Below are 23,197 nucleotides of genomic sequence, written 5' to 3'. Positions count from 1 at the left end.
GGAGGTTTGCATCTTGATGCACCTCACTGTGTGATATCTTCTTCTTACGCATAACTAGAAAACCGTTTTGACTCTGTGTGTGTATGGAGAAGTTTGGGATTATCTTTTAAACAGTGAATTGTGGAAATTCATGATGAGATGGTGTTTTCCAAAACATGGATTTTGCAAAGTAAATTTGAATTGTGAATACATTTTATTTTCAGCCACCATAATTAGTTTTGGGTCGATATGTGTACCAGCGTAAGCTGATTTTTGTTATGAACCTGTCCTGGTGGGGGCAGACTTTTGTGCAGGGAAAAGCAAGCTCAGGTAGTCAGATGGAAGGGCTGTAGTGAAGTCATGTCTCAACTATCATAGCAGATGCAAGCTTGAACATGATCTTATTTTGGAGTCTTACTTCTGTTTGTGAATACTGTTTGATTTATGTTAAAATCTTATTTTGGGTTTGTAATAACTAACCTAATTTCATGAGATTTGAATGTGAATGTTTAAATTAAGTGTAGCTCGTAGAGTTAACTCAGCCATATTAATGGGTTGACTCCAGCAGGTGACAGCCTCCGTAACGTTTGATTATGATTTTGCTTCCGCTATTGCTAGAAAGTATAGTTTTTAATTAATATTTAACATAAGCTAGGACGGGGGCTGTTACATTTGGATTGGTCTTTCTATACAGAAGCTTAACATCAATTGGTCATGGAGACACATTTCTCCTACCTTGTTGGATTTGATGTGGACCGACACTATGGTAAACACCTCTAACATATCATATATACTTAGTTTCATGTGTTTAATGGTAGTTTTGATTAGTAATACAAGATATAGACAAATTGAAACCAAAATAAGCTATTTTAGGCTATTTTGGGTCATTTTCCTTCCAAATGAATGAATATAAATAGTTTCATGCTAGTTTAAGTTGTGAACACCTCTAACATATCATATATACTTAGTTTCATGTGTTTAATGGTAGTTTTGATTGGTAATACAAGATATAGACAAGTTGGAACCAAAATAAGCCATTTTAGGCCATTTCGGGCCATTTTCCTTCCAAATGAATGAATATGAATAGTTTCATGCTAGTTTAAGTTGTAAACACCTCTAACATATCATATACACTTAGTTTCATGTGTTTAATGGTAGTTTTGATTGGTAATACAAGATATAGACAAGTTGGAACCAAAATAAGCCATGTTAGGCTATTTCGAGCCATTTTTCTTCCAAATGAATGAATATGAATAGTTTCATTCTAGTTTAAGTTGTAAACACCTCTAACATATCATATATACTTATTTTCATGTGTTTAATGATAGTTTTGATTGGTAATACAAGATATAGACAAGTTGGAACCAAAATAAGCCATTTTAGGCCATATCGGGCCATTTTTCTTCCAAATGAATGAATATGAATAGTTTCATGCTAGTTTAAGTTGTAAACACCTCTAACATATCATATATACTTATTTTCATGTGTTTAATGATAGTTTTGATTAGTAATACAACATATAGACAAGTTGGAACCAAAATAAGCCATTTTAGCATATTTTGAAAAACAGAATATGTTTCACATTCCCGACGAGGTTCCATACAAGAAGCAATACTTGTCTGCTGTGAACACTAGATGGAGGGTTTTAAGAGAAAATTGGTATCTGGTTGGATCACAATGACAAGAGTTAGATCAAAGAAAAATAAGTTAGGTGATAGTCCGCCAGATGTATACAAGCACATCAAGAAGGAGGATTGGGCCACTTTCAAAGAAAAGATGACGTCAAATGATGCTATAGTAAGTTTATAATCTAATTATTAACTTGGTTTTATTAATTTAAATAATATTATACTAACTTAATGTTTTTTTTTTGCAGAAAAAGCGAAGGTGCTCGAGAGCGCAAAAAAGAACACACATCATCACCACTTAGGTCAGAGGAGCTATGGGGATGCTAGAGAGTTGTGGAAGCAGGAGAAATTCGGACCAACTAGTTTTGATTCTGAATCGTCATCTAGTACACCATCCTCCTCGGTGTCCTCCACTTTTAACCGGGGTGATGAGTGGTGGTGCGTGATGCATAAGAAAGATCATGTTACTAAACAGCGATTTATTCCAGCCGAGGAAACAAAGATTGCAGCTGACAAATACGTATGTATATCATTATAATTAACTTTTAGTTTGACATGAATATTTTTTTCTTTTATTAACTACATTATTACTGATAACTTGTTTTTTGGGCAGTTGGAGTAAAAGGAGAAGCAAGCCAAGGGTGAGTTCATTCCGGTTCGTAACAGAGACGCCTTTTTTATGGCTCTTGGAGAGAAGCCAGATCATTCGGGTCGCTGTTATGGTTTTGGGGGCGTGAATTTTGGCTATACGAAGGCTTTTGGGTACGTACCTCATACGCACTATAGGAGATCGAGTCAGGAACAAGATGAAGCACTCATGCGGAAAATGAGTGAAAGGTGGAGGGAGGACATCGCCACATATATGCAGAATGTGATGATTTCACATCCCACTCAGCCACCTACACATCCACCTATCGGGCCATATCCTTCACCATCTGCTGGGCCATCTCTTTCACATGTACAGACACCTTCTTAGCTACCTACTCAGTCACCTACTGGGACATATTCTCTTTTTCCATCTCCTTCACATGTACAACCACCACATACTCAGCCACCTACTCAGCCACCTGTTGGGCTATATCATTTTTTCCCTTCACCATTTGTTGTGCCATCTCCTACACAGCCCACTCATCCACCTATTCCGTCATTTGTTCCACCATTTGTTGTGTCATCTCCTACATAGCCCACTCAGCCACCTATTCCATCATTATTTGTTCCACCGTCTGCTTCACCATCTGTTGGGCCATCTCTTAGGCCATATCCCGAGGTAGCTGCTTTATATCCCACTCAGCTACGTACTCCACTATCTGGACTGACACTCATTCTCCTTAGCTGAAGGTACATATAATTATTATATATACATGTGCTTTATACAAAAAATTATCTTATATACATTTCCTTTATACAAATAATTATCATATATACATGTGTGTTTTATTCAAATAATATCAAATAATATCTTATATACATGAACATTACGTTGTTGTTAGGACGAGGTTCCATGTCGATTGTATTTGATAGATCCAACTAGTGGAGAGACTTGTCTAGTGGCAGATGCATATTCTTATGCTTTTGATGAGACCACTACAGTTCATAGGTCTAGAATGATGAATGATCACCTGAAAGTGAAAATTCATCGAATTATAGAGAAATATGGTCATTTGCCACTACTTGTTCCTGTCCCTGCATATGAGATCGACACTACAGCTACTGCTTTGGGTACTTGAATGCAATGGCCAAAAAATTTAGCGCAAATTTTAAGTGATGAGGTAATTGTTCATATAGGCCTCCATTTTTGTAAAAATAATAGCTTTGATTTTAAAAATTTCATAATCTTATGCGCGTTTTGAAAAATAAGAATTAGGTTACACTGACACTTAAAAAACAAAAAGGGATTTTGGGGGAGGCTGTTAGATCTTCTAGCCAGCTGCATTCAGCCGGTTCGGCTTCTCATTTTACTCCAGTTATCGATGATCGATTGTTCTTGGACTCCCTCACTGAAGACTGTAGGGAGTTAGCAGATACGCTTGCCCTTACTGTCGCAGACGATGATGTTGTTGGTATTACCTTGCCGAGATCCTTGTTTTAGTATTCAAAAGATGATGGCACCTCTTTTCTAACCAAGGAGGATATTGGTCAGTTTTTGAAAGGAGAAATGATTAATATTTCTATTATCCAAGTGTACATGAGGTAACAATAATCAAAGTTATGATTTTTTTTTACATTTGGTAGTTGTTATTTTCACATGTAATTTACGTTTGCCAATTTTTAGGGCTACGCAGTCGGACTTGGATGGATTTGGGGATGCTATTGGACGTGTGTGTTGGATGTGTCTGCAAAGTACCGCTGTGGAAGTGCATGCATCGGAGGAGGTAATGAAGTACATTGTGCATGCTATGATGGGATCCGTCGATGTAGGTGCTAGTATCATGTTCGCACCAATCTTTCAAGAGTAATATTCTATCTTAATATCTACAAATATTGATTGTTGCATGATATGTGATTTTTTAAGTAATTATTGTTATTCAATCTTGCAATATCCATCATTGGATGCTCCTTGTCGTATGTCCCTTGCTCGGGATAATTTATACCTTCGATTCTGCCAGCTTTCACAAACCACGGAAGTTAAAGCTCAAAATGGCTATGATAGCGTAAGTTGATATACGTTTGATATACTTTAAACGAATTGAGATTATAACATACAACAATTAAAGACTAAATCATTTGATGTTGTGTTATCTAGTGCTTTTATAGGAGGTTTCGGATGAGCGGCTACAAAGTTCGTCGAGAGAAGCTTTTGTGGAAAAATGTTGAGATATATATAATAGAATTGCTTGATTCAATTAAAAGCTTACTTTTTTCTCATTATATGGTAAATTTTCTCATCTTCTTAAAATTTTTGATAAAGTGCCCGCAACAACAAGGAGGCACGGAGTGCGGTTATTTTGTGATGCGATACATTTTTGACGTACTCGCTTCAAATTTTGGTTCGGAGGATTTGGACAAAGTAAGTTCATATAATTATTCATTTCATATTTAATATATTTAACTATTTGATGCTAACTTTGGTAAATTATTTTCAAGTTGCTCAAACCTTTACGAAAGATCCTTATACGGAGGATCAAATCAATGAGGTGAAGAATAAGTGGGCAAGATACTTTATTAATGAGTGCATTGCGTAGGTTAGTTAGTTTATGTTAATTTTCTTTATTTTTTCTAACTTTAGACGAACATATACATTATTGCAACTTGTACCAACCAACATTGTAGTGATTTGGATTTCATGATATATATATATATATATATATATATATATATATATATATATATAATATATATATTATATATAAATATATATATATATATATATATATATATATATTACACGTTGGATTCGCTAAATATTTTTGTTGGATTATTAAATTGTATTTATGATGTTGGTTGTTGGATTGAATATGATGTTGGTTGTTGGGTTGAATATTGGATGATGGATGTTGTAGATGGTGGTTGTTTGATGGAATTTTGAATTTGCTTGGATGGTGGATCTTGGAGATGTTATTGGTTGTTGTACAGGTTAATTCTCAATTATGGGTTTATCCAATTTACAAACAGAGCTCTGCCGAAATTTATGCAAAAAATTTAATAGCATGTTGGCTTCCTCAAGGTTGCATATATAGCTTCCCAATCATTATTAAATACAATAAAAAAAAGGAATATTGTTGTGGTTTCTGGCCCAAAATCGCAGCAATATGCCTTTTAATATTTTTTAATAAGGAATATTGTTGCGGTTTGCAGCAATATTCCTAAGTAAATAATAGAAAAAAAGGAATATTTCTGCGGTTTCTGTGCCAAAACCGCAACAATATTCTATGTTAACTAGATAATACATAATAATATTGTTGTGAAAAACTCCCTTGGAAAAAAGGGCTCCCTCTCTACTACGATCTGTGTCGATAGTGCGTCCTCACCGTGCTGGTGCGCCTCCGTCGCGGCAGCCTCACTCCTTAGCCATGGCTGAGGAGATCACGAAAATCTGTTCAAAGTTACGTTTAGATGATGAGGAGAATACTATACTAAACCCTAATCGGGATTCGGAGAAGATTTCCCTTCTCTTATTTGGACGAATTTTAACGGAGCGAACCTATAACATCGAGGCTTTCAAACGAACAATCACGAACGTTTGGGGGCTGACTCATGGCGTGGCAATTAGGGTGTTGAGCCCTAATTTATATGCTTTTCAATTTTTTCACTAGAAAGATATCAAGAAAGTGATGCATGGGCGCCCTTGGTGCTTCAACAACATGTTACTTCTGCTAAAGGAGGCTGATGGGGAGGAGCAGCCGGACCATGTCACTATTAACCTCTCTCCTTTCTGGGTTCGTATTAAAAATTTGCCTTTTAATTATAGATCTTATGATATAATTAGGGCTCTAGTAGGAAATATGGGGGAAATTCTGGAACTCGAGGAGATGTTTTGGGGATTGGCAGATATAGAAGGGTTCAAGTTATGTTAGATGTTACAAAGTCGCTTCGTCGATTTCGGCGTTTGAAGGATCGACATGGCAAAGAGTTTCAGGTAGATTTTGCCTATGAGAGGCTTCCGTTTTTCTGTTTTGCGTGTGGGATAATGGGGCACTCGGAACGGGATTGTCAACTGGTGGCAGACGAGGATAAACAAGAAGGTTTGGGGTGGAGCTTGGGGTTGAAGACGACGCCTCGCAAGGGCCGCTCGAAAGAAATGGAGGAAGAGAAGCATTTAAAAGCTGTGAAAAAAATCTTGTTTGCGGTTGAAGATGCCAGCAAAATGGCGAATTTAAATTGTGAGGGGAGGGAACAACCTTTGACTATCATGGGTGCTAATCTCAAGGAGAAAAGTGATGATGGTGTGATGAAAAGTGATGATGTGGATTCGGTTAGGCATGTCTCTAGTGAGGGTAAGTCTTCTTTGCTTTTATCTAATATTGTAATACCACAAGTGTCAACATCTTCTGACACAGTGGCATTAATTGTCACTAATGGCGTGGGCTACCAAGAGCCACTTGCCCCCATATCTCCCCACCCTTTTGTATTTAATGCTTTGAAAACTCCTCCTGCCCCCACCTCAGTTAATGAAAATAATAATGTTGGTAATTTATGTCTCACCAAAAAGAGCCGTGGTAAAAAAATGGACAAAGATTACTCGTGGTAAATTGGTTGATAAAGGGGAACATGTACAAATGGATACTGATGAAACTGCTGTTATTAATAAAAGAAATTTGGAGTCTGACAATTTGGGGGAGGAATGTGTTTTGGGTGCTACGAAGCGAACTAAGCTGAGCTCTATGCATGATTTGTCTCCAATTCTGGCGGAGGTTGGTACGGACCAACCCCGCCCCTCATCATGAGTACTTTATGTTGGAACTGCCGAGGGCTGGGCAACCCTTGGTCAGTTCGTTAGCTCCGGAGGTGGAGTGTTTCCTATGCCCCCGATATCATTTTCCTCTCTGAGACAATGATTTGTAAGAATGCTGCGGAACTGATAAAGGATAAAATTGGTTACAAAAATGCTTTTGGGGTTACAAGTCAGGGAAGAGCAGGTGGATTGTGTATTTACTGGAAGGAGGAGGTAGATTTCTCTCTGGTCTCTTTTTCGAGCCATCATATTTGTGGAGACATTAGAGTGGAGGGGCAGATGTGGAGATTCATAGGGATTTACGGATGGGCAAAGGAAGAAGAGAAGTTTAAAACTTGGGATCTCATTCGTCATCTGTGTGAAAATATTTCATTACCGTTGCTTGTTGGTGGTGATTTTAGTGAGATTCTTAGTTATGATGAAAAGGATGGCGGTGTTGACCGTAATAGGCGTGAGATGGGTGCTTTTAGAGATCTGTTAGATGACTGTGCTCTACGAGATTTGGGGTTTGACAACCCACGATACACTTGGGAGAGGGGACTTTCGGTTACAACTCGTATCCGCGAAAGGCTAGACAGATTTGTGAGTAACTTGGAATGGACTCAGATTTTCCCTAACCATGGCGTCGAAAACCTTCTTCGCTACAAATCTGACCATTCCCCTATTGTTACCCGGCTTAAAGCCGCTGCTACGGAGCGGGGCAAAAGACGAGGGTTTCGTTTTGAAACCTGTTGGTTACTTGATGCTGGGTGTGAGGAGGCGGTTAAGGAGGTGTGGGAGGCCTCTTCTGGGGACAAAATTACACGGCGGCTCTCACTGGTGGGATCCAATCTTGTGAAGTGGAGTTCAATTCATTGCAGTAACCTGAGTGACAAAATAAAAAAGGTGGAAAAGGCTCTTGGGCGGGCGCAACAGAAGGATATCACGGAGGCTAGCTTCTCAATATTTTCACCATATCGCGGATCTTGAAAAACAGCTTGATGAGTTAAATGAGAAACAAGAGGCCTATTGGTACTTGAGATCTAGAGTAGCTGAGGTTAAGGATGGGGATAAAAATACTCAATATTTTCACCATAAAGCTTCTCAGAGGAAGAAAAGGAATTTTGTGAAAGGGCTCCAGAATGATGACGGGGTCTGGTGCTCGGAAATTGAGGAGATTGAAATTTTTTTTGCAAATTACTTTAGTACTATATTTACCTCTTGTAATCCTTCGGATGTTAATTTACAGCATGTTTTACAGTATATCTCTCCTATTGTTTCTGATGATTGTAATTGTGCTCTACTAAGACCCTATACCAAAGATGAGATTTATGCAGCTCTTTCACAGATGCATCCGTGCAAGGCCCCTGGTCCTGATGGAATGCATGCGATTTTTTACCAGCGGTTTTGGCACATTATCGGAGATGATATCTCGGATTTTGTCTGTGGCATACTTCACGGGCATCACTTCCCTGCTGATCTGAATTGCTCAAACATTGCCCTAATTCCGAAGGTTAAAGACCCAAAAGTTGCTGCTGAATTTCGACCTATTGCTCTCTGCAATGTGTTGTACAAGTTAGTCTCAAAGGCTATTGTTCTGAGGTTAAAAGATTTTCTCCCTGATATTGTTACTGAATATCAGAGTGCCTTTGTGCCGGGTCGTTTGATCACTGACAATGCTCTCATTGCAATGGAAGTGTTTCATTTAATGAAGCATAGAAGCAGGAGTAGAAGGGGTACTATTGCTATGAAGCTGGATATGAGCAAAGCCTACGATAGAGTTGAGTGGGGCTTCCTCAGGAAGATGCTGCTTACTATGGGGTTTGATGGACGATGGGTTAACTTGATCATGTGGTGTGTTTCTTCTGTCTCTTATTCTTTCATTATTAATGGAAGAGTTCGGGGTTCTGTGGTCCCCAATAGAGGTCTCCGCCAAGGTGACCCTCTGTCTCCTTATCTCTTTATTCTGGTTGCTGACATATTTTCTAAGATGATTCAGAAGAAAGTTCAGGAGAAACGGCTTCATGGTGCAAAAGCTAGCCGCAGTGAACCAGAAATATCTCATCTTCTTTTTGCAGACGATAGTTTACTTTTTACAAGAGCCACCCGTCAGGAATGCTTCGAGATAGTTGATATTCTCAACAGATATGAATTGGCATTCGGGCAGAAAATTAATTATGAAAAATCGGAGGTCTCTTTTAGTAAGGGAGTAAGGGTCGAACAAAAGGAAGCTCTTATGGGAATTTTGAAGATGAGGCAGGTAGAAAAACACGAGAAATACCTTGGTATCCCTTCTGTCGCAGGAAGATCGAAGAAATTAATTTTTGCTTCTCTCCTTGATAGAATTTGGAAGAAACTCCAGGGGTGGAAGGAGAAATTACTGTCGAGAGCGGGGAAGGAGGTGTTATTGAAAGCAGTCATTCAAGCGATCCCTACCTACCTTATGGGAGGTTATAAACTTCCTACTATGATCATCCAGAAAATTCAAGCTGCTATGGCTCGCTTTTGGTGGGGAAGTTCAGATACAAAACGGAAAATTCACTGGAAAAATTGGGAGGCAATGTGTACATTGAAATGCTTGGGCGGAATGGGTTTTAAAGATCTAGGGGTGTTTAATGATGCCCTGCTGGGACGACAGGCTTGGCGTCTCATTCATGCGCCTCAGTCTCTGCTTAGCCGTGTTCTGAAAGCTAAGTATTACCCATCCTGTGAGTTCCTTGATGCCTCGCTTGGTTATTCTTGCAGCTACTCTTGGAGAAGTATATGGAGTGCAAAAGCATTGGTGAAGGAAGGATTGGTTTGGAGGGTGGGAAATGGTCAAAGCATTAATATTTGGGAGGCCCCCTGGGTTGTGGATGAGAATGGTAGATACATTACTTCCCCTCGAAACAACGATATCACCATGGTGCAGCATCTTATTGATCCGAATAACATTGAATGGCGTTTCGATGTCATAGATGCAGTTTTTAACGAGCGGGATAAAAAATGCATACTTGCGATACCTTTATGTTCCTCTTCCCCTCATGATATGTTGTCATGGGCTTTGACGAAAGATGGTCACTATTCTGTTAAAACTGCCTACATGCTCGGGAAAGGATGCAATTTGGAAAATTTTCACAGCGCTTGGGTCGATTTGTGGAGCATGGAGGTTAGTCCCAAGGTCCGTCATTTTCTCTGGAAATTATGCACCCACACGTTGCCTACGCGAGGAGTTTTGTTCCATCGACATCTAATTGATGAGGAGGTCTGTCCTTGGGGTTGTGGTGAGCATGAATCTACTTATCATGCTATCTTTTTTTGCCCGAGATTTGAGGAGTTGTGGATGGATAGTGGATGTGCGAGAATGCGGGACAATAGTGATTGTGACATAATGTGTGACCTGGTGGCGAAATGGAAGCAGCTAGATTCGCGGATACGGGTGAAAGGACCTTTCTTGATGTCGTGTATTTGGGGAGAAAGAAACAACAAAGTCTTTAACAACAAAATCACCCCCAATAGTGTGTTGTTACGTAGGGTGGATCGATTGGTCGAGGAGTATGGGAAGTATGCTGTGAATATTTACCGACGGCAGGGAGTGGTAACACAAAGTCTTCGGTATTGGAACCCTCCATCACCAGGGTGCTGGAAAATCAATGTGGATGCATCTCTTGCTACTGAAGGATGGGTGGGCCTGGGTATTATTGCTCGTGATCATCTAGGTGGAGTTCGGTTTGCGACTACTCGGCGTACGAGAGCCTTTTGGTCGCCTGAAATCGCAGAGGCCAAAGCTATCGAAATGGGAGTGAGACTTGGGAAGCGATTTGGGCTGGTGAATGTTGTCATTGAATCCGATTGTTTGACTGTGATCAACAGGCTGCAAAAAACCTCCTTCTACCTCTCGGATCTAGATAATGTATTGTCTAATATTTTTTCAATGAGTTCTAATTTTCATTCCTTAGGTTGGTCTCATGTGAAAAGGGATGGTAATTTTGTATCTCATCATTTAGCTAAGCTAGTACCTTTCGGGGTTGAACAAATTTGGGAGAACCACTTTCCTTCTGAAGTGGCTCCCTATATTCTTATGGACAATTTGTCCCATGATTAATCTAGCTTGAGCTTTTCCCCTCAAAAAAAAAAATATTGTTGTGGTTTGGCCTAAAAACCGCAACAATATTTGTAGATATTGATGCGGTTTAAAACCGCAACAATATAATTATTACTTATTGCTGCCCCCTTAATTGTTGCGCGCCCAAAACCGCAACAATAGGCCACTTTTTGACCGCAGCAATAAGCATGTAACGGTTGAAAATAGGGGTGTAGATATTTAAAAATTCAGGGATTTGCTCGAGTCACAGCACTAATATATATATAAAGGAGGAACTTTTCGGGAGCATAGGGAGCTCCTCAAGATTTCGAGGCCATAGAGCGCGCACGTAGGATTGTCATGTCATAAAATTTTATTTTAATCTTTTATAAAAATAGAGTACTACATAGATTTAAATACATAAGAAGTTCTAGATAAGCTAAAATTTGAGTTTGGTATTGCATGAACTACCTAAATTATTATATTAAGTAAATCATGTATAACTTTTTCTACGTAATTCAGAATATTTAAATTTTTGTTTCATTGGATAATGCTCGAAATATGCTTTGAAATATGCTTTAAAATAAGATCTATTTACAATATAGTTCTACAACTTATGAAATTGAGAGCGCCAAGTAGGATTCTCATGTCATTACTTTTTGTTTTTAAATATTTTAAAAAATAGAGTTTTACATAAATTTAAATACACATAAGAAGTTTTAGATAAGCTAAAAATTGGAGTTTGATTTTGCATGAATAACCTAAATTATTATATTATGTAAATTGTGTATAATTTTTGCAACGTAATTTGAAATATTATAATTTTTGTTCCGTTGGATAGTGCTCGAAATATGCTCCAAAAAGATCTATTTACAATATAGTTCTACAATACTTATGAAATAGAGAGCGTCATATAGGGTTGTCTTGTAATTAATTTACATTTTAATTATTTTATAAAAGAGAGTCCTACATATATTTGAATACATAAAAAAAAGTTTTGGATAACGAAATCTCTTTTACAAAAATAGAGTTCTACATAGATATATATATATATATATATATATATATATATATATATATATATATATATATATTATATATATATATATATATATATATAAGCTAAAATTAGAGCTTGAGTTTGCATGAACAGCCTAAATTATTATATTATGTAAATTGTGTATAACTTTTGCTACCTGATTCGGAATATTATAATTTTTGCTCCAATAGATAGTACTCGAAATGTGCTTTGAAATAAGATCCAGTTATGATATAGTTCTACAACTTATGAAATAGAGAGTTCCATGTAGAATTGTCATGTCATTAATTTTTATTTTAGATATTTTTAAAAATAGAGTTCTACCTAGCTTAAAAAAATACATAAGAAGTTCTAGATAAGCTCAAGTTAGAGTTTGATTTTGCATGAACAACCTAAATTATTATATTATATAAATTGTATATAAATTTTTCTATGTTATTGGGAATTATATTATAATTTTTGTTCCATTGGATAGTGCTCGAAATATGCTCCGAATAAGATCCATTTAAAAAAAAGGTCTACAACTTATGAAAGAGCGCCAGGTAGGATTGTCATGTCATTAATTTTTTTTAAAAGATTTTTAAAAATAGAGTCCTATACATATATTCAAATACATAAAAGGAGTTGTGGATAACGAGAAATTATAGTTTCTTTTTGAATAAACAACCTAAATTATTATATTATATAAATTGAATATAATTTTTGCTACCTAATTCAAAATATTATAATTTTTCACCATTTGACAGTGCTTGAAATATGCTTCAAAATAAGGTCATTTACAATATAATTTTACAACTCATAAAAGAATATATAACTAGATGAATGTCTTTATTCTTTTAAATAAATATAATAATAGTTATAACTATAGTGTATTGTATGTGACTATAACATTTTATCATAGGTTCAACTTACATAATTAAACATATTATCTTTCAAAACCTCAATCTTACGAGTCCGGATCCTCTAGAGTTTTAATAAAATTCTACAATGTAGAGTTGTATAGGAACCCTACATTTTAAAATCAAGAGCGTGTATTGGTGAAAGGGGGAAATAAGGGGGTGAATTTTGATAAGAAAAAATAGATTGGGTTTTGGAAAGATAATATATGAGCTATTGATTTTTTTATTTAATGTTGATATTGCTCAAACTCTACATTGTATAGTTCTTCTAGAGGATCCAAACACTAGTCTTACTCAACTGAACCAAAACAATTTAGTATTCTAAAAAAAATTATTAAGAAACTTTTGTTGTTACAATAAAAATTAAAATCTATAGTGATATGATGAAAAAAATTAGAGTATGGTTTTACAAAAACAACCTTAGAATATATTATAGAGAGCTCCACCTAAGCATGACATGCCATTCTTTTTATTTTTTATTTTTTTTAAAAAATAGTATTTAACATATATATAATTACCCCTCATGATTTCTTTACAGGGAATTAGCAGGCTACTCATTCCAACAAGATGTATCTTTCTTTTAGGGAGCTCATTTCCTTAGTTACTCTACAGTTAAGCATGTTTGGCTAGGAGTAGTCCAGGGATGGGTGACCTCCTGGAAGTTTCTCAGGGTGCACATGAGTGAGAACAAAATGCGCTGGAGGAACTTGTGTTGGTTATTGAGGACAGTTGTTGGCCCTTGATGCGTATTCGTGAAGATAGACTTGACTCCGAAAGAGTCGGGGTGTTTCATAATGGGTTAGGGTTTAGGGTTAATAATGGCAAAATGGTCAATAAATCTAACTACAAGTTGATGTCCGTTAGAAAAAGGATACTTGGTGAGCGTATTCAGAAAATCAGGTGTATATGGTGAATATCTGAAACATTGAGGGTATATGGTGAATTTTGTCATTTGTCAAGGGTATTTAGTGAAATCTTATACTACGCAGTTTCTATTTTTTTTATTGTTGTGGATTACATGGAGTAAAATACCCTTAGTGAGAGCGCCACATGGCACCATTCATTGTTTACGCACACCTTTTAATATATTAGTACTAATTTTGAAGCCCGTGCGTCACTTTGACAAATTTTTTGTTAAAATTATTGATTTTTTTGTTAACATTGTTGATTTTTTGTTGATGTGAAATGAGATTTTTTAACACAATTGTTATATAATTTCTCTATTCTTTTTCTATTGCAACAATTACCGCATTTTGAGTAGTTTCATCTATTCGAATTACTTAACTTTGGTATAAAAAAAAAGCAACTATAGTTAACAACATCACCTTTACTTTATGTCAATAAACCATCATTAATTACTCAAATTGCCTCATAAAATTACGTTTACTTTATTAACGATTTACTTATCCCCAACTCTAGTTTTACCCTCTTTGCTAAACTATCCTTTTTTTATTTTCTTACAAACCATGCCCAAACTCATTGTGCAGTAGAAAAAGACAAAAAGTATTTATCGTTATTCTAGATTCGTTATTGTGATATATAGATTTTATATTTTTAATGTTCAATTGAATATTGTATCTAAGTCTACTATTAGATAGTATCCCAATAATTGGTATGACTAACAATAGCTAACACATTTTTAATATGAAAAATACCTAAATGATACTTTAAGAAAGTATCGGGTAAAAATTTAATAGATGCAGGACAAAAAGAATAGAGAAAAAAATATGAGTGTCAGCCACAACTTCAACCTTTAATTATTAGCATACTAAATTTAGTAAAAATTTCGATAATCCTACAACCACAATTGAAGGGGAAATCGCGGGGGTGAGGGATTGGGCTGGCAGGGATGAGGGGATGGGCTGTTGCAGTGGTGGAGGGGATGGGGAGGGGTGTTGCTGCGGTGGAGGGGATGGGGAGGGGTGTTGCTGCAGTGGAGGGGAAGGGGAGGGGTGCTTGTAATAATCCGTATTGTTGGGAGTTATTCTTTTTAAACAAGAAAATATAAAGAATATAATCGAAAAGCATTTTAACATTATAAACCTACAATTATAACTTAATTATGCAACCTACTTTGTATACCTAATTATATTAGGGTTTGGTTTTATTTTATTTTCGAAATATATAAAATAAGAAATAGGAAGTTGATTTGGGAACAAATCCTACTAGAATTAGGTTTGCCACCCTATAAATAGAATAGAAGGAGAATAAAATAAGAATAAAAAAAATCAGAAACCCTAACCCTTACCCAACCGTTTTTCCTCCCTTCTCCCTCAAAAGAATTCTCTCTCTCCTCCCTTCTCCTCTCTCGACCCTCTTCTCCTTTCTTTTTCCCTGAATCGCCGGCAACCTCGAGTGTGCTTGGGGGTTGTGTTCGAACGAAGGCGTCGAGCGTGCGAAGCCGGCGAGTCGTGCGAAGTGGTGCGAAGATGAGTGAGTGTCGAGGGCTGGGCGCGAGTGCGAGCGTTGTGTGTGCGAACGTTCGACTGTCGCTGCTGTTGGGGTCGCGCGAGGTAGGCGACCGTGTGGTGCGAGTGTGTTGTGCGAAGGGTTGTATTTTTTTTTTTTTTTTTTTTATAAGGAGAGAAAAACTTAGGAGACCCCATCAATCTGGAGGCCACCCTAAAACATCCTTTCGGATGAGGAGAGAAAAATCACGCGAGTACGGAGGAAACGAGTAAAGCAGAGAGGAACACGAAAACCCCTTGTGAGCCATGAAATCTGCTGCCCGGTTCGCTTCCCTAAAGATGTGATAAACCCTGCAAACACTAAAACGACCAATGTCAGTAATAATATCCTCAACAATCATTTGAATTTCCCAAGGAGTCTTCCACACAGACTTAACCGCATTAATAACGGACAAATTATCTCCCTCAATAATGAGATTACCGATATCTAAAGAGAGAGCCCCTCTAATCCCTTCCCTTAACCCCCAAGCTTCCGCTTGAAGAATAGAGGAGAGAGGACCAAGTGACTTCGCTCCTGAAAGAAGAACTGAGCCCTCAGCATCCCTGATAACAAACCCACAAGAACAGAGACCCGAATTGAGCAGAGAACCATCAAAATTAAGCTTACAAAAACCTTGAGGAGGAGGAGTCCAGATGAGATTGGGCCCAGAACGAGGTCCCCTTGGCCGAGGAGAACTAGTCGAGGACCCCGCATAGGACTGGACAAACCCCTCCGAGCCAGCATGAACCCACTGAGACTTAAACTTATGAATAATAGCCGAAGCTTGAAACGGAGAAACGCTTTCGTTATTAAAGATTGTTTTGTTTCTAAAGAACCAAACAAACCACCAAACAATCGCTAAAGAGCAGATCTCTTCCAATTGAAGACAATCATGAATCTGATGCAAAGCAGCTCTAAAAGGCAACGAAGAATCGATACCTAAAACAGCATGAAAAGGTGGCCACCCATATTTATCGCAAAGCATAGCCATGATATCAATCACAAACGGGCAACAGAAACAAATATGGGAAGCAGATTCCGAGTGAAAATCACAAAAAACACATTCTTGGGGAAGGAAAACGTGACTTTTTTCCAAACGCTCTTTAGTAGAAAGGCCATCATTACATGCTTTCCACAGGAAATTTTTAACTTTAGGGGGAACATTAAGCTTCCAAATCCACACATATTCTACCCTAACATCACTAGAAATGGAGAGTCCCTGAGCAAGCAAGGCCCCAGACTTCACTGAATACTCCCCATCCGGAGACAAACCCCAGCAAAGATAGTCAACTTGCGGGTTCGAAGGCAGAAAAACCAAAAGCACCACCTTCACCAAATCCAAAGGGAGAAAAAGGCGGAGCTTAACACTGTCCCAACAACCATCAGCTGTGATAAAATCACAAACCCGAAGGTGACTAGAGTTAGGAGGAGGCTGCAAAACAACACTCAAGGGCTTTTGGAAAAGCCAATTATCATCCCAGAACCGGATGTTTTCGCCATTACCAACTTGCCATCTTAAACCCTGGGCAAAAACAGAACGAAGCTTCATGAGGTTTCTCCATTGCCACGAAGCAATAGAAGAAACTTTATGAGACAAAAGAGCTTGATTCTTGACATATTTCCTACACACCAGCTGGACCCACAAATTATTAGGGTCTTTCAGAAGCTTCCATAACAGCTTCATTTGGAGAGCTATATTATTAGGCTCCGCTTTGCGCAAGCCAAGGCCACCCATATTTTTAGGTCTACAAATCCGATCCCACCCCACCAAGTTAGAGGATGAACAGACGGAATCTTTGTTCCAAAAAAATTCCGATAAGTTTTATCCAGCTTATTGAGAATACTCTTAGGTAAATAGAAACTTTGCATTTGAAAATTAGCTTTTGTAGCTAAATTAGACTGAATAAGGACAGTTCTTCCTGCTTGAGAAAGAGAATTAGCTTTCCATTTGGGAAGCTGAGAATCAACTTGGGCTACGACTTTCCCAAATGTTTCTTTAGTAACCCGTTTACTGATAACGGGGCATCCTAAGTATTCACCTAGGTCCTGAGTCTCCTGCATGCCTAGGATTGAAGCAAAATTCGCCTTAAGAGCCTGGGAAACATTAGGAGAAACTTGAAAGGCTGATTTATGATAATTAACCATCTGGCCAGACATAGAACAGAACTTGTCAAGAATCATTCGAATAGCCACACAACTTTGATCTGTTGCTTTTGCAAAGATCATAGTATCATCCGCAAATGTCAAGAAGGGTATCCTCATCCTTGAACTACCAATAGGAACACCAACAAGCTTGTCGGGTTGAACACTAGCAAAGGAGAGCTGACGAGCTAAAAGCTCGGCACAAAGAATAAATAAATAAGGAGAAAGAGGATCTCCTTGACGAATTCCTCTAGAAGGAACAAAGGAGGAGCCAGGAATTCCATTAACTAAGACAGAAAAGGAGGCAGTAGACACACACGTTTTTACCCACTGGACCCAAACAGGATCAAAACCCAGCTGATCAAGCATCGCGAACAGAAAATTCCATTCTAGACGATCATACGCTTTCTCCATATCAAGCTTGACAGCTATCCACCCATTTTTCCCAGATTTCCTTTGAAAGGAATGGAAGACCTCATGAGCTATAAGAATATTATCCTGGATAAGCCTGTCCGGGACAAAAGCTCCTTGAAGAGGGTGGATAATTTTCCCCATTACAACTTTGAGACGATTGGCTATAATTTTTGAAATTATCTTATAAATCGTCGAACATAAACTAATAGGCCTAAAATGGTTAGCTGACGATGGATTATCAATTTTGGGAATAAGAGCAAGAAAAGTATGATTGATTTCTCGTAAAATTTTACCCGAATGAAAGAAGGCTTGGACTGCACGGATAACAGAATTACCCACGAGAGTCCAATACTTCTGAAAGAAAAACGGGGGAAAACCATCTGGGCCAGGAGATTTATCAGGGGCTAAATCAAATGTTGCTAATTTGATTTCCTCACCAAGATCGGACTGGTCAAAAAGAAATTATCCTCCGAAGAGAAATTGGGAGATAAGCTCAAAATCATCAGAAATACTAAACGAGCAGCTAGGGTTAGACACAAATCGTTCCTGAAATTCTTTCGTAATTTCACTCGAAATATCCGACGGATTAGAAAGAACGACATTACTAGCTGACGTGAATTCCTTAAGTTGATTGCGGTTGCGACGGATAGAAGCATGGGCATGAAAAAAACTAGTATTAGCATCCCCATTGGTTAGAAAGTTTGATTTACTTTTTTGCTGCCAATAATCACGACTATAAGATAAAAGCTTAGACCTCTTATTAAGAAGAAGATCTTGAGAATGTTGCAAACTAGTATCATCCTGGTTAGCAACTAAGGCAGCTTGAACCACCACAGCTTTTATCAACAAGACGAAGTTGAAAAAATATTACCAAATTGCGTTTTATTCCATTCTTTAGATTTTGCTTTTAAGAGTTTACACTTCTTGACAAGACAAAACATATAGGAACCAGAAAATTTTTGGCACCAAGTTTTTTTAACTAAAATATCATAAGCCTTACGAGAACACCACATTTTCTCAAAACGAAAGGGAGGTGCTTTGGACTGAACTGGAGAGAGATAATCTAAGGAAATAATACAATGATCAGAACTAGTAAAATTATAGTGTTTGATTTTTGCCGCTGGAAATTGCGAAATCCAAGACAAACTTGCAACTGCCCTATCAAGTCGCTCGTAAATATTATGAGATCCCGATTTTTTCTTCCTCCAAGTAAATGGAGGTCCTATAAATGGTAGCTCACTAGCACATATATTATCAAAGAGATGAGAAAGCGTTGTTGCTCGAGATTGACTATAGCAGGCACCCCCCATTTTATCACTCGAGTTGGTGATCTCATTGAAGTCACCAATAACTAAGTACGGGGACTGCAAACTATTGATATACATAATCAACTCAGCCCAAAAATCAGCCTTTTGAGCTTGTCTAGCAGGTGCGTAAATAAAGATAACAATAAACGAGAAATCTAAATTAAGCAAGACAAATTTACAGGCAATAAACCTCGAAGACTTATATATTACATTAATTGAGAATGGGTTAGAATTACAGCTCTTCCATAGGACCCAGATCCCACCCGCAAAACCATGGGTAGGAACAAAATCAAAGCATTGAAATCCACACTGATTTACAGTAGCTTGGGAAGGGGGGATTTGGGACTTTGTCTCACAGAGCATCATTACTTTAACATTATTAAAATTACAAAAGTCTTTTACCTCTGGGAAGGCAGATTTTCTTACAATACCACGAACATTCCAACATGATATCGACATCCAAAAAATTTAACGGACCCAAAAAACATTTTTAGGAGGGGAGCTAAACATCAGTTTCTCTTCCTCTTCAGAGCTGAAGAGGCATCATCACTCTCCATATCATCAGGGCGCCTCTTAGCAGAACCAGACTGAGAAGAAACAACTAAGGGGAAAGATGGATCCATCCCCAAATGCTCAATTTGCCTCACCATAAAGTTGTCTGACGTAAGAGACTGAAAGGACTTATCAGCATAATCATCCAGATCATCAAAATGATCATCATCACCAGCATCAAGCAAGTAGGTATCATCATTAGACTTACCATTTTCAGGAACAAAAGCAATATGAGATTCAAACTCTGAAACCGTAGGGAGCAGATGAGGGTCCCCAATCAGTTCAGCAGCACAGAAGACTCTGAGTGGCATGGGAGAGCAAATGGGGGACAAGCTTTCCCCTTGGATAGTAGTTTCATTCCCAATAGGATCAACAGGAGGGACCTGAGCAGGAGGATGCAGAAATCCAGCCTCATCACTAGAGGAGTCAGCATCATCAATTAGACTAGGGTGAGCAATCACCAACTTACCTTTTCCCTTCCCATATTTGGGTGGAGGGGGGAGCTTATCATCAAGCTTTAACTTTGCAACAGAAACAGGAACATCATTGATAACAACACCCTTCACAGAGGGAGTAGGCAAAATATCAGGAGCTTTATTAAAAGAGTTTCTATTTTTAGCAGAAGGGTACTTTGAAACCGGGTTCTTTTGAAAGTGCCTGGACTTAACATGCACCACACTTGCTAGCTCAGCAGTGGTAGCATGGGAAACTTGTCCAGCAGCTTTCACCATAGACTGATAAAGATGTTGCTGTTTAGGATTTTTCACAAGTTGAACCGTTACTTCTTTTTTAGGAGCATTTAATAAAGGACAAACCTCAATAGAATGGGCCTGCTCACCACAAAAGGAGCATCCAGAGGAGAAATCCTCGTACCACACAACATAGCCATGAACCAGGTCACCAACCCTGCACACCTCAGCAAACTCCAATAGAGGACCTTTAATATTGACACGAACACAGGCTCGCCAAACCGGATCTTATTTTCTCAGAAGAGACCTTTGATCCAATTTGACCAAAGAACCAATCTCGTTAGCAGCAAGAAGGTTAGAAATTGACTCAAAGTTAAGTAACTCTGTGGGAAGACGGGGGATTCTAATCCAGAGATCCACCCATTGAATCTCTTCAAGGTAGGGATCAAAAAGAGGCTTCCAAGGACATAAAACAAAGAGATCCCCTTGGACATGCCAAGGTCTCTCATTCCATACCATAGATAAATCATGAGGATTGGAGAACCTCAGTAATACCCAGTTATTACCCATGTCAAGGTAATCAATTTCACCCTTGACAAACTTCCAGTCAGACTTTGTGCGTGCAATAATGGTACGCAAATCTAGAGGGGCAGACAACATTTTGCCAAACAGACAAGATTTTGTAAGCTCAGCAATATCAAGCTTGACTTGGGGTAAGTCATCAAGCACAACATTTTCAGCTAACACAGTAGGGGGAGGGGATCACTAGAAATAACTTTTTCATTTGAAGGGGCAGTAGGAGACACAGTTTGAGAAGGAAAGGGCAAACCAGCCTCATATAGCTGGACAGAACTACTAGGGTTAGTTAAAATTGCTTCCTTAAAGGAACTTGGCATTACCATCTTAAATGAGAACAACCAACTATTAAAGAGAAAGAAGACAAGCAGAAGGAATTTGAAAGAGAGTAGATAGTGAGAAGTGATAAACAAATTTACCTGGGACTGCCTTAAATAGGCAGTTTGGGATACCTTTGCAACCACATGACTGAAGAAAGGGAAGAAAAACCCCTCTCTGAAGCAGTCCATCGCAATAAATGAACTGAACACACAGTTAGACCCTATAAGGTCTAATTGCCAAAAAAACTTGCCATAAATTTCTTCTTCTGGCACCAGCAACAAAAGAAAGGAGAGATAAAGCACGCCACGCGAACAATTTGAGACAAGCCATTGATGAACCCTCACAATCGCATTAAATGCCCCAAAGCAGAAAACCCTAGCTGCTCCCCCTAGCTTGTACTTGAATTGGAGTAGGTAGTAACCTTTAATCCAAAGAAAGGAAGATTTATGGACACTAATCAAGATTTGGTGTCTGCACCGGGAGAAATAAAGGGAATTATTACCCTGACTACCTAAACGTGTTTCTTTGAGAAAAGCAAAAATAGGGTTAACCCTAGGAAATTGATTTGGGGAAACCCAAATCTCATCATTATACCACAATAACAGCGTGGTTAGCACAACTGCAGAAAATAACCAAGCAATTGTAAAGAGGAGAAGAGATATCGGAGTACTATTTTGGAGATTGACAGGCGAAATATCAGAAATAGGGGGGAGAGGAGGGAAAATGATTTGGGGGTTTTCGGGGAAGCTGGGAGAATCGCCCAGACTTTCTCTCACTAACATACTTTTTTTCTTTTTGGCTTTTTTGTGCGAAGGGTTGTATAATCCCCCACAATTTTAAAGAATTTTCATAAATATATTAAAGTATCTATGTAGTTATATTTAAATCCAAATGAGTTTGGAAAATGATTTGACTTTTAAAAAGGGTTGACTATTTTATAAGTCAAGTGAAATTATTTTTCATAGCTTAATAAAATTAGAAATATTTTTAAATTAAGCATGTTTTAATAAGAGTTTTAATTATTAAAAGCGTATTTGAAAAGGAAGCTTAATGAAATCGAAAGCCCAAAAGTGATAAAAAGAGAAAAGGGTTATTTGATGACTAAAGTCCTAATGAGCCCATCTTATTAGTCATCAAAGTTTCATTTATTAAAATCTCTTTTCCTAAGCCCAAAAGGAAAAGCCTCTATTTAAATATCCTAAAAACCCAAATTTTTACCCTACACAATCTATTTCTCTCTCCTCTTTCCACGTGATCTCTCTCTCACTCGGCGCTTTTTCTCTCTCTTCTTCTTTGTGTGCGTCGTTCTTCGTTTCTTCTCAAAAATTGTTTCTTCTTCTTCAAGTAATGTTTCTTGTTGAACAAGAAACGTCACAAATCTTTTCAAGAACCAAGTTATTGCTGGCGCCGGTCCCTTTTTGCTGCCACTGCTGTCTGGCGCCCTTCCTTCTCCATTGTTGTGGTTGTTTTTCTTTTCTTCCACTCTAAGATTCCATTAAAGTATTAGTTTTTATATTATTTTATTATTTATTAGCATGTTTACGATTTAAATTATTGTTTTATATGCAATATGAATTTCGGCTATCATATATATATTTATAATAAATTTCAGATTTATTATATTGAGTTATTTTCAGTTTTTATCATGAAATTTATAGTTTTAGGGCTTTTAATCACTAGAAACTATATTTATAAAGTATAAATCATGAGATTTGGTTAGTATATAATTTTATATGTATTAAATATATTTTCAGAAGATTATATAAATT

General features: G+C 37.7%; 1 protein-coding gene across 1 annotated transcript; it reads left to right on the top strand.

The window, feature by feature from the left end:
• Nucleotides 1–7,098: 7,098 nt before the first annotated feature.
• On the top strand, nt 7,099–11,062 carry LOC104884079 (uncharacterized). Its single transcript, XM_010668674.2, has 2 exons — nt 7,099–7,818; nt 7,976–11,062. The coding sequence occupies exons 1-2, from the start codon at nt 7,099–7,101 to the stop codon at nt 11,060–11,062; spliced, it is 3,807 nt and encodes a 1,268-aa protein (XP_010666976.2).
• Nucleotides 11,063–23,197: the final 12,135 nt, after the last annotated feature.

This window comes from Beta vulgaris, chromosome 3 (genome assembly GCF_026745355.1).
Source record: "Beta vulgaris subsp. vulgaris cultivar EL10 chromosome 3, EL10.2, whole genome shotgun sequence".
Taxonomy (NCBI): Eukaryota; Viridiplantae; Streptophyta; class Magnoliopsida; order Caryophyllales; family Amaranthaceae; genus Beta; species Beta vulgaris.
This window is presented reverse-complemented; position numbering and strand designations above follow the sequence as displayed.

Bases quoted from the DNA above. Each gene is read 5' to 3' on its own strand.
- LOC104884079 (XM_010668674.2), top strand. From the start codon at position 7,099: ATGATTTGTAAGAATGCTGCGGAACTGATAAAGGATAAAATTGGTTAC. The intron at 7,819-7,975 runs GTGGGATCCAAT...CTTGAAAAACAG, and splicing joins TTACACGGCGGCTCTCACTG to CTTGATGAGTTAAATGAGAA.